Source organism: Ischnura elegans, chromosome 1, assembly GCF_921293095.1.
Source record: "Ischnura elegans chromosome 1, ioIscEleg1.1, whole genome shotgun sequence".
Classification (NCBI taxonomy): Eukaryota; Metazoa; Arthropoda; class Insecta; order Odonata; family Coenagrionidae; genus Ischnura; species Ischnura elegans.
The window spans coordinates 80,081,953-80,094,670 of NC_060246.1; the positions used below are offsets into that span (position 1 = coordinate 80,081,953).

The following is a 12,718-nucleotide window of genomic DNA, read 5'->3' on the forward strand; positions in this document are numbered from 1 at the left end:
GCGGTGGATGAAAGCACGGTGAGTCTTCAAAGAATGCGTGCTTCATCATTGCCGCTACGGGGATGATGAAGAATTTATTGATGCAGTACGACGTTGTTTCCGATATTCACCAGTGGAATGGTACCGTGCAGGCATGTAGGCCTTCCCTTCAAGGTGGCGTCAAGCAGTAGCTTTGAATGAAGATTACGTTGAAAAATAGTGTTGTGTAGTTGAAAGATTGGGGAATACATTGGTGTGTTTGAATTCAGAATAAAATAACCCCTATTTCAGAAAAAATGTGTTTAATTACTTATAGACCTCCCCTTGTATATTCCAAATGTTTATCTAAATGTTTGCAATGAAGAAAATATTCATTACGATCCAGTTTCACCTCATGGTCACAAAAATATGAAAAAAGTCGTTAAGTACTGAAAACTTTTTTATTCAATATGCTCTAAAAAATACGATACGCTTTGGAAAATTTCCCGTTTTACTCCACTAAATTAGGCCATAAATATTTGATACAAAGCGGCCATTGTAGCAACTCTAAGATGTTTTTCCGAATCGTCCATAAAACAATACCTATTTATAGTGGAGCTATGAAAGTAGACAAGAATAGTAGACAAAGTAGACTCATTAATTTTAAGAAGGTCATAAATTACTTCGATACACGCCCACAAGAATTGTATACCTGTCTATGTAAAAGCAAAGGTGAACATTTTTATTATTTCTGACCGTCCTTATGCGAAAGAAATGGTCGCTATCATTTTTATCTTACCCTGCGCCCAAGATTTTAAAAATCTACACCCTAGAAAATTATAGGAAGAAGAACATACATGAAGATTCTCCCACAAAGGTATTTTATTTTATTCAATTTTTCTGAGAAACCTACAGATACATGCGTAAAACAGTAAACGGTGACCTGGGGCGTCGCATCCAAGAAAATATGAGGCATCTGGTGAGGCGACTATGAATTTATGACTTGCAATGCACGGCGGTAGCTGCTGCCCCGCTCAAAAAGTAATCGAAAAATATAAAACGCGGCAAAGGTAGAGCGAGAATATAGGAACTTTGGCTGGAGGAACTCACACCAAAAGAAAAAGGCAAGAATAGGAAGTTGGCGATCATGGACTGTAGCTGTAGGCTTCAGTGTGGGGGCGTTGGGACTGCCCACAGGTCAACGACACCGCTCTACTTTCTGACGCATACCGTGGGATGGCAAGGGGCACGCCAAAATAAAATGCTACCAGCCTCAACGGAAATTTCCTCTGAAGCACTCACCGTATTAACTGATTCCCGTAAAACTGGCCGCGTTTACGAGTTTTAGCATTACGTGCCCTCCCCTTCCCCGGCGTCACAAAGTAGCCAAACGGCACTGGATTTAAGATTAGGCCAAGCTACATCCCCAGAATGTCTAGTTTTGTCTGATTCCCCATTGCTGAGGCTTCCCATAATTTTAATTCTGATTTCCCCATTAATTGTCTCCCTGTTTTTTCCGCGGTCCATTGTTAATAAAATAGGTTGGAAAGTTTTTTCAAAGCCCACTAAATGTTGCCGTAATTACGAATGATTAATTAAATAAGTGTAGTACATATGATATGGATATAATTATTCACACTAATATCCAATAATAATTCGAATTTAGAAAAATTCTATTGTGTGCCATGGGTAGTTAGTCTTTTTCACTGGTGCTAGCTATTTCAGTTGCCTTCTCTTTGTAATTACGTTCCAATTATTTATTGAATTACACAAAGCTACCATGTAATATAATAAATAACCTCATTATGCTTGCATATAATATATTTTTGCTACATCGGCCCTTTACAAAAGAGGAAAGATAAAAAAATTAAAAAATTGACTAATTGTGACGATTAAAACTATTTAGTACGGATTATCATAAGATTAGCCTTACAGATTAAATCCGAGTTCAGGGGGAATATCAAAGGCCTAAATAACCTTTGAAAAGTTAAAGTATTCATATAATTACCTCATGATAGATCAGCGAAGAGAAATGCCAATAAAACTGACCTTCTTAAAAAAAGCTGAAAGCACAGCCAATGAGGCTGAGGGAGAGAGAATAATGGTACGAAATGAAGCAATTGAAATGCAAGCAATTTTAAGTAAAAGTTACAAATAAAAGTTAGAGTATAATTAATACAAAATATTGAAATAATGGCCCACGAGTAGGAGCCGAAAGATAGACAACATATTAAACTAGTTCTGATAATCTCTCACTACGGATATTATGGAAAAATACCTCCAAATGGTAATGATGGGGAGGAGGGATTTGAAAGAAATTATTACATTAAAAAAAATTATTGGTATCCCTAGGCCATTAAAAAAAAGTTTCTTTAATTGTTCCTATTTTGACTATGTTCGAAGCCCTGAATTGTCTAGTTGATATCTACAATCTGATAAAATAATTTCCCAGAATGTGTACAAAATTACGTGGCAAGTTGAGTTTATAATTTGTTCAATAGAAAATAATTAAAATATCACAGGTTAAAAATCGTCCTACGCTAAAATTTATTAAAACCTACGGAGCTCGGCGTTACCAACTATTAAAGACTGTAATCACTCGAATCAACACTTTTTTTTGAAAAATCTATATTTACTTGAAATTTCCTGGTTGTGAAAATTCATGCTGGTTCCATCGGTGACGGATTTAATTTATTGGTGAGAAAAAATTATACCGACAAAAAATAAATGTGAAAAAGTCTTCATCAAGACTTTTGTGAAACTCTATGACCTCCTTATGTCCTATTAGGTAATCGTTTGATAGATACGGTCGTGAGCACTATTACTGTAAGATTGAATAATCACGGCTGCAACGTATGCAGTGTTTTTGTGCTATATGACAAATGATGACATCAACTACTAGAAACGTAAGGGCATCTTTGACATATATTTTTGAATTTAAAATCATAACTGTCTAGTAGGGGTCACTACCATCTAATAAAGAGAAGCTGGAGGCTTCAGTGATGGAAAAAATAGGATCAGGACATCTATCACCGGTTATTGTTTCAACCTTAATCAAACCGTCCACGCTGCCGCATATTTCAGCAGCAAATCGCTTATCCCCATGTCAAGGAAATTTCATTTGTACCAATGATAAACGGGTCACTTCATTTTTTTCACGGATTACGAAGGAGAACCGTTTTCCAGCTGCTGTACCCGTAGCCTACAGGCTCACACCGTTGGGTCCCTCAAGTATAGCATTAACTGATGGTCATAGGCGGATTTAAGGGAGGGGGCACGAGGGCAGGTAAAAATTAGAAATACTTTTCTCAACCATTTAATTTAATTTTAATAACTTTGATATTAAAATAAATAGAATATTACGTACAGGAAAATCAGAGGAAAGGTGACTTAGGAGATGAAGTAATTTCAGTAAATTTATTGAGGTTCATAAATCTAATTCGAGATAATATTGCGAAAGAAGACAATACTATCCCAAAAGTATTAGCTCTTGAGCGATTGCTCTAGAATAGTCCTCTTTATTTGGGTAAACTTCCAGTCCTATAAATTAGGCCTATGAATTTGGTTTACATTGATCATGGTATTTTTAATGTTTTCTTCGTCTGAAAATGAAACATTAGGTATGAACGTTTCGTGGTTTATGAAATACGGGAAGTAATAGCATGCTATATACCTCCTACGGTTAAAAGGCGAGTTTGATACAACTAATGGATAGCAGCTATTTGGAGTTAATTACATCTTGTACTTCCAAGAATTATTGATGTCCCCAGAGCAAGAGGATTAATCTTCCCTCCGAATGATGAGGATAATATTACTTTGACTCTACGAAATTGCCCATTGAAGTGGTTGTAGAAGAAAAGGAGACAGTATTTTTCCAAAATACCGGGTGTTTCAGAATGAAAGCGAGGTTTTAACGGTTTTTAAATTTATTACACTGACCTTTCAGCTTTACAGATTTACTTAAAGCCATACAAGTGATGAGTTGCTCTGTAATTTTTTATATCATTGATAGCTGTTAGGTTATTGTAATAAATATTGCAAATAGTTTAAACCTTACCATTAACCAAAGCACTCGTCATTTTGCCTTAAATAATAGACTGGGAAAATTTATAACTTCGTTTTCACTTTTTTCATTATTAAATGGCCGTCATTCCCACTCGGCAGATGATACTTTGTCTCATTGGTGATGTGTTTCTCATTAAAAAATTGAGTAACCATCTTGAAACTTTCTGAGCATAGAAGGTATAATCTATTTCACATTTTGCTACATTAAACTCATAAATATTTTTGAAATTACGAAATAATCAAAAGAGGTCAAATTTTTATACTAGAGATAAAGGCCAATCACGATCTATTTCACATGACCTGAAAAGTTTGAGATGATTGCACATTTAAAAAAAATTCATCATTATTAGTTAAATATCCTGAGATTGGTTTGACGCAGTTCACCATTCCTCTCTCCTATCCGCTAGCCTTTTCATATTGAAGTATTTATTCTCTTTCACATCCTTTATAAACTGTCCTATGTAAGTCATTAGGGGCCGCAGAATAATTAAAATAATGGAAATAAAAATATAATAATGCGTGGACAAAACGACCAAAAGAGATGCGTCATCTTAAGGAATCATTTGTCTATCAAATGAAAAGTAAAGTCCCTAAATTCCAGGGATAAGTCGTTTGATTTGACGAAGCCAGGCACCTGGCTACTTTTCGCGCTTCCTCTGTTGACAATGCAATCTTCCATTTATCAGTCCATTCCGACTTTGAATGCTCTACCAATGACCCTCCTGGGTAATGAATCAGGTGACCTCATTCTTTGTTCACGTCTCCAAATAACCCAAACCGTCAGCATTTCGCGGAAAATTTTGCCACGAAAAAATTAAGCCCATGGCTAATATGAACGAACCCCATTCGCTGTTTACTCAGTCACCAGCCCCTTATAGACGTCCTGTCAAACTCTTCCAATTCCCACACTTAACTTCCCCTGTTTTTTCGACTTACTATTTCTCTGAGGGTAGGGCAAGGCGTTGGACGGAAATGAGAATTAGGAGGGGGATAAAACCTCTCTGAGAAAGGGTGGAGCGGTTCCAAGCTACACACCTTCGAGAGCACGGTTCCTCGCGTGTCAAACGGGAGAGAGCCAGGTAAAATGAGCGCATTTCTACGGAAATGAACGAAAAAAGAAATGCCCAAATAAAGGAAACGGCGACACCTACCTCGATTATAAAAGCGGGAGATAGCCAGGGTTCACACGCCATGTTGTTGAAGGATAGCCCTTTTCCACCTCGTCCCCATTACGCGAGGAAAAAAATGGATGTGAAACAGCCCTTCTTTCACGCAAACAATTTTTATCCTCCGACTCGAACGAGCGTACACCCGCGACGGGACTTCAAGTACCGCCGGGGAGTTAGATGAGTGCACAGCCGTGTAACTCTTGCCGCTCTTCAGCAGTGTTTCGCCGAGCGGGAACGGATCATGGATGCGCTGGGGAAGCATTAGGGATTTTTTTTGTCAGATTGACTTTTGATGACGCTAGGGGGAAAGCCACGAGAGAATCAGATGCTCGTTTTCGGAGCTGAAATAGACCTTAAGAGCAGGCTACGAGATGGGAAGGTATGATTCAGGAACGCGTGACGAACCTTCCGGTGCCGTCGTAGAGAAGATTAGGAAAATACCACAGTGAAACATGGCGTGAAAAACTTAAATTATTAAGCACAAAATTTGTAGCTACAAAGCAAACATCAATTAAAAATGGAATAACAAAAATGGTTTTGACACGAGATGAATTTAGTCGACTCAATGGTAATGAATTAAGAACTCTCCATCAACTAATTAATGTAAAACACATGGTAATTCTAAGGATACGTTGCAAACAGTTAGCAGTGTTTTTGTGTTTCCTTATGAATATACGAGATAATAATAATACGTCTAATTTTGATGTCACATTAGAATCATTAAAATTGAATTACACTTTTTTGATTTGAAGCATCGCTATCAAATTTTCCTCCAGCTAATGACGTAATATAACGCATTAATAACCCTACGGTGCTTAATAACTTCAGGATTAAATGCCAAAAGTTTTGGTTTAAAAATGCGATGGCACAAGGTCACTGGATTCCGTGGAAAAACCTGTGATGGGCTTATGAATATTATATTTGTTTTTTTTCTAAACTCGCTTCAAAGACCGAATAAATACGCAGAACAAGAGCTGTTAAAAATGCGAATATTAGTTTATCAACGCCGTAATTAAATACAAGAAAGAAATGACCAAAAACTGCATCCGTATTACTTTTTTAATTTGCATGCACGGAAACGAGGACTAATTGATTTAAAGAAGCACTATTGGAAACAGAAATATAGCATGAAAACGATATACTTTAAAATTATGACGAAATTATGAGATTCTACGTCATAAAAAACGGGAAACTTTCGAAAATCACTAATTAGTGATGAAAAAAACCGAGTGGTACCTCGAGAATCTGACCACGGCCAGATGAATAAGTCAAATAAGGGGATCACGGTTTCAGAAAGCACCATAGAGAGCTGCGATAAAATAATTCTTGTACCGAGCGAAATCAAAATGGGTCTATACCAAGATCAACTGCACAGAAAATTCTTGAAAAGAATAAAACTTCCCATGAAGAGAGAACCTATTATTTTCGATAGCGATGGGAAAACCCTTTTTATTGACTAACATTCCATCGATTCCGTCACTTCCTAAAAAACGAGGATGAAAATGTATTTTTCCGAAAAATTTCCCTCTATTGATAATCATATCCCTCCACTTAGAAGCATAAAAAATTTAAGACTGATATTAGCGATGAAAAATAAATGGAATTAGGCAAAATACGAAATTTGAAGGAATAAACGATGAATAAACATGAGAATTTTAGATTATTCGACCGCCCATGCCGTGAGAATGGGCTGGCGCAAAACAAACTCGTGACGACTGCTGTCTGAAGGTTCATCAATAATATAACAACCCTCACCTAGGAATCCGGTCGTAGCTGTCCCAGCTGTTGAGGCAGTTGTAGGAACTGTACCGATTGGACGATCCCATATTTCTGCAGACAATGACGCACCTTCTTTCAGCTTTTCCCTCACTTCGCCTGTTCCCTCAAAAGTCTGACGGCGCCTCCGGGTGGAAAGACGCCAATTTCAGTCGACCCGCATACTTAACGAGGGTGTCAGACGAGACGTTGAAAATAAAAAAATACGACTAAAATACGTAGTGAAATAGGTGAATCTTCATCTTCGTATTCACTTCACCTCTCAATTCCAACATCAAAGTTGTTAAGCGCGTTGTTATCTTTGTCCGGATAGAGGTCACACGATATTGAGTCTTGAGTAATTATCCTCGCACCTTTCTTTCAGCTTAGAGGATTCACACGGAGACGATTTTTTTTGCCGATTTCAGCAGAAATTTCACCTTGTCCGTGTCTTATCTACTGGATGTGCGATCTAAATTTCAGACGTAGACCCCGACCACTTCATTCGGATATTCCAGTTGCTCGCACTTGACCACAAGTTCCGCACAGCTCCCGTGCTCCTGATACGTCGTCGTACTGCGCCCGTGAGCCTTCAACTATTTCACTCCCGCCCCCTTCTCCTCCGTCCCCTCTTCCAGAGCGAGTCCATTGCTGAAGCCTCGACCAAAAGCCGCAGACACTCATCTTCGCGGGACCTCTTTTTCATTCTCCTCTTCCTTTCTTGTTTTTGGCGGTGGTGTCAACCATCAGATGTTGTTAGGCTGCTTTTGCCATACGTCCTGAGACGAATCGGTTTAGATGGCCACTATTGTTGAGATGACAGGTGCGGGGTTATTTATTGCCTTCTAGGATGGTTATCCACATACGGGAAAAAAACTCATCTTATGGGTGAAAAGCAGTCACACATACAATGGATTTCTGAACATTTCGAGTATCTTCCTTGTACTCAAACGACAATGATGCAAAATAAATGAAAAACAAGATCTCGATGTCCATCAAGGTCTTACAAGATATTGTTGGAAGTGGGAATGCTAATTGCTTCACAGCATTGAAATCTTTAAGGAATTTGACATAACGAGAAAAATATCTCACGTCCACTCAGCAAAGTCAAGCCAGATAGAGATAAAACGGTGTCGCCCTGATAATTCAGCTGTTATAGAGTTTCTGTACTTAAGCTATGCAGACGCCTACAAGAATCACTCTCCTTTCCACGCAAGGGATAAATATCACCGCTTTTACAACATCCTAATGGAGTCTCTCCAAAGTAAAGCTTCCAGAAGCCATTCCTCCACTTGAGTAGTCGGTTGACCGAGGCCCACCGGCGAGAACCTAAGACCCAGAAGGTTCAATTCCTCAACATCGAATGACAACACAGACCGCTTCCCTCAACACGGCAGTCTCGAGTCAAAATCAACAGGGTGCCCACGATACAATTCCCGCGACTCGGAACTTCGAGGGCGATGCGGCCGCGGCGGGCGATTTTGAGCGCGCTCTCACGGAGCAACAGAAACCAACTCCGCGCGGCCGCTTCTGCCGCTAGGCGCTGCCGGCGTAGAGGGCGGACGGAGGGGGTGGTTTGGCGGGGAAGATAGGAGGAGGCAGAGGGGTAGTGAAGGGATAAGGGTACGAAAGTGGGGGTATAGTAGGGGTGGAGAACGATTCGGGGGTGGAAGGCGTGCAGGAGGCCTAGGGGAGGGTGAATATGGGGTGTGGGTTAGGGCTTGTGGAGGGTGCTAGGGTAAGGGGGAAGAAAGAGGTGGAAGGGAAGAGGGGTATAGAACGGAAGAAGAGAGTGGGACTCGGAGGAAGGGTATTTTTTGAGGAGTGGGGCGAGAGCTTCCCGCGGAAGCACCGGGTCGGTATGAGGGAAAGAGTGTGTTTTAGGGTAGAGGTATTTTTTTCAGTGGGAGATTTTTTTTCCTTTGAGGAACATGAGATAGGGCGATAGGTAAAGGTAGGTGGGGATCTGCTTTGGGTCCCGGAGTAGGGAAGTTGGAATTGAGGTGGCGTTAAAAAAAATAATAGTAGGCCAGGTTGGAGGAAAAATGAAGTGCGGCAACTGCTGGTTCGGGACTAATTTTTGACGGAAGACGAACTTCGGCAGCGGAGCGGAGGAAACCGCGTTAATTAAGGGGTCCTTCCAGCTAAAACTCGGCAACGTTGCAATGATTGGAGATGCGGTGTGCAATTTCTACGCAATGTTACAATGAGGTGGATTGCCAAATCCTGCTGTGAGGAAGCATTTTATGCGGTGGATGCGGTGGCCATGAAAATCCACAAATGACCAATGTCTACGAGAAAATAAAGGAATTACTGGTACCATAATAAATTTATTGTGCTCCATGTTTTCGGAGAACTGACGGTTGATACGGTTTCCCGAGCCCATTCAAAGGAAAGAGAACACATAAAGACGGTGTGGTAATTATATATGATTGTAAAGAAGAGTGGAATAGTTGAAGTGGACAAAAGGGAAAAGGAAAGACGAAGACCTAGACATGGTGGGCAAGGGGAGAACATTGGTGGAAACCGTGGTGTAACTAGGAATATGATTTGGGGGGATAAAGGATCCTTGGGGGACGTCTCCACCCAGGCAGCAGATGTCCAGGAAATTTTTTGAAAACTGACATGACTGGAAATACATATTACAACATTTTGGCACTTAAAATTTGGGTTTCATTAATAGGTTAGGTTAAACGTTATTATATATGAAAACTAGACAATAGTTTTAAATATATTTTTTTATTTTTCTGAGGGTTTTTTTGGGATCTATTCCCTCACTTTCCCCCCCCCCCCCCATAGTTACGCCACTGGATGGAAGAGATGTGGAGGAGACAGACGGTTTAACGATGACTTATTTAAGACGATACACTTAATTATTCTTCGAACAAGGGCATAAATTGATTATACTGTGGCCTTAGTATGATATAATGTCTAGTATTATTATAGGTATCACAATGTCTCTATATTTTTATACGATATAAATTTTACCTAATTTATTTATAAAATTTAAAAATATTATTTAATAAAAAATCATCACTCTGCGAATTATTTCAGTCAACTTTCTCTGATAATTGATTCGAGTGGGCTTCACATAGAATGGCTAACTTGAAAGTTTCTGGCTTGCTATTGCAATGAATGAAGAAGGATAAAGGGCAGCCGTCTCAGGAACAGATAATTTACTCCATTAAAATAACTTTTGAAAATAGTTTTGCATGAGAAAATAACTTTTGGTAAAATCCTTTTATATCGCCTATGTGTTAAACACACTTGCCCACAACAGAACCGATTTTCTACTTTACTGCAAAGGAATTAAAGCCGAGAGAAAGAATTTTGCCCTCACTGCCCACAAAGGATGAATTGTAAGAGTAAATAGGGTTTAAAAAAGCCATGCCTCTAGCCGAAATCACTCAAGAACCTACCAAATTGTCAGTAAAATGTATAATGGAGCACGTTAAAAAGACATAAAATCACAAATTTTATATTCACGGAGTACAATGTGGCTCCAACCCTCACTCTAAAATAAAAAACCAGAGAGGCGAGGAAGCCATCTTAACTTTTTTGATAATTGTATGGGAGCAGTAAATAAAGACATTTACTTTCCTCCTTTAAAACAAAAAGATTAATGACTGGGTGACATGAATGACACATTTTGTGGAAAACTGACTGAAAAAACTTTTTTATAAAAAAAAATACTTTTCAATATAATAATAATACAGAATATAAATAATAATACAGAATTTGGAATAAAATATATTTTTTGAAGATGAGCCCACATTAATGAAGTCTATATTAAATTTAGTTAATATTTAGTCTTTTTAATCAAGATTTCCTACTAGTAAGAAATGATATGAACTTGTATTCAACGATTTGAATTTCTAGGTAAAATTACTGCGGGAGGATTCTTTGTCTGGATATTCCCCTCGTGAAAATTAAAAGAATACTTTGTAAGAGTGTATATACGGCTTGAAGGTAAGCTGAATTATGTGCTTCGTGTCCATATCAGGCAGGCATATTTATGATAAGTGGGATAGAAATCAGGTTAGGTTAATCACTTTAATTACAACCCGAGGATTGATTTAATGCACCCTTGCAAATTAAAGCATTCATTATGAACAGTATTAATCTGTGATACCATATTCTTCTTGATTTCCCCTTAATTATCGTATCCGGAGGAATTATTTACGCACAATCAAATTTTGTTCATTAAAAAAATTGTTATGGGCTTAATATTTTATTTTTATGGAAAGGGAAGGTTTTACGGCCAAGAAATGACTCTATACATCGCCGTATGACTACATGCGTGGGCAAACCTCTTACTTGAACTCTTCTGCTTTGAAACGCGAATCCGAAGAGAAACCAACCCCTGCTGCGTCCCGACTGCCGACCTGGAATATGAACCTTCCACTCTTCCCGGATAAGCTGCGCACCGCGCGGGCATCGAAGTACCTTCTCCGCCACTAGTCCCTGTAGCAAGAGGGTGCGAGGAAGACCAGCGCAGAGAGAGAGAGAGACAGAGAAGGACGATTTTACGTAGAGATTCCGAGACGGGTACGAGGCGTCGGATGAAAGGTGAAGTTGCTACTCGAGGCACGTCCATCAACAGGGCGAAGAAGGAGAATGGGACGGCCACGTATGGATTGGAGGCTCAGAAGTATATCAATGCATCTCGACTAACTTGAACGCATCCGGACAGGTTAATTTTGCCCCAAAGGCCTCGTGCAACAATTCGTTTTAAGTTGCCGATTTCCTTGATCTAGAAAATGAGGAGATCTGAACCTCCGTTTTACGATCACTCGCCTACTTTTTGACCAATTATTATTATAAAAGTATTCTAGCGTTTGGCGTAGGCCTGATTAAAGTATTTACCGATGATTCTGGTAGCATCCTCTCCCTTCATGAACTTCAATTAACACTTAGTCCTACTTCCCTTTTTTAATAATAAAACGTTATTATACTTTTCCACACGATTTAATTAATACGACCGGTTTCGTCGCAGAGGCGACATCATCAGGTACAGAATCCGTTATAATAACAGTTATTTTGTTCTTGTTTATCTGGTTGCTATTACGTTGGTAGGGGAGGGTTGCGTTGGGGTTGGAGCGTCACTCAGCTTCAGGGGAATCTCCAAGAGCGGGGAATAGTTTACAAAAATATTTTCATTTGCTAAAATTCCATTTTTTATATGCTTCCTTATCTCCAACTCCTCCAAGCAGTCCATCCTTCAGCAGTTTTATTATTAAGAATGGATTTTCACAAAGTAAAGCCAGAAACAATCTACTTCCCTTTATTCTACCTGAAAATTTTTATTCTCTTTCTTTCACTTCCTCGCTAACCCAACGTTCTTCCCTCTTAAAATGTTTTCGGCATCCATTCCCCGCTCAGTACTCGCCTCATCCAAACCTGTCTCCTTCGTATCTCCTCTAGAAGCTGCCTCTCCTCATCCACTTCAATTTGTCGTTCCTCCTCCTCTCCGTCCACTTCATCTTCTCCATTCTTCACCATACCCACATCTCAAAGGCCTCCAGTCGTTTTCGGCCTCCGTCCTAACTGTCCATGTTTCCGCACCATAAAGCGCTTCACTCTAGATCAGATACTTCACTTGCCTTTTCTTTCAACTCTTACCCAACGATCCTCTAACCAGCTCTTCCCTATTTACGAACGCCTCCTTTGCTAACGGAATTCTTTTCTGATGACCTTAATGGTGTATCCGTTTTCCTCTACGTTCCTGCACCATTTGTTGAATTTTCCCAAGCTATTTGTGACGATAAATT

The 12,718-nt window shown here is 39.4% G+C and overlaps 1 protein-coding gene across 7 annotated transcripts in view; it reads right to left on the bottom strand.

The window, feature by feature from the left end:
- Positions 1 to 12,718, bottom strand: part of LOC124164161 (potassium channel subfamily T member 2) — a 568,139-nt gene that overhangs the window by 170,198 nt on the left and 385,223 nt on the right. Inside the window, exon 1 of one of the 7 annotated variants that reach the window (XM_046541410.1) lies at positions 6,948 to 7,987. The exons of the other annotated variants lie outside the window; for them this stretch is intronic. Coding sequence (XP_046397366.1) covers positions 6,948 to 7,018 — 71 coding nt within the window. The 5' untranslated portion in view covers positions 7,019 to 7,987. Of the gene's footprint in view, positions 1 to 6,947; positions 7,988 to 12,718 lie in introns of those variants that run through there. 7 annotated transcript variants of the gene reach the window in all.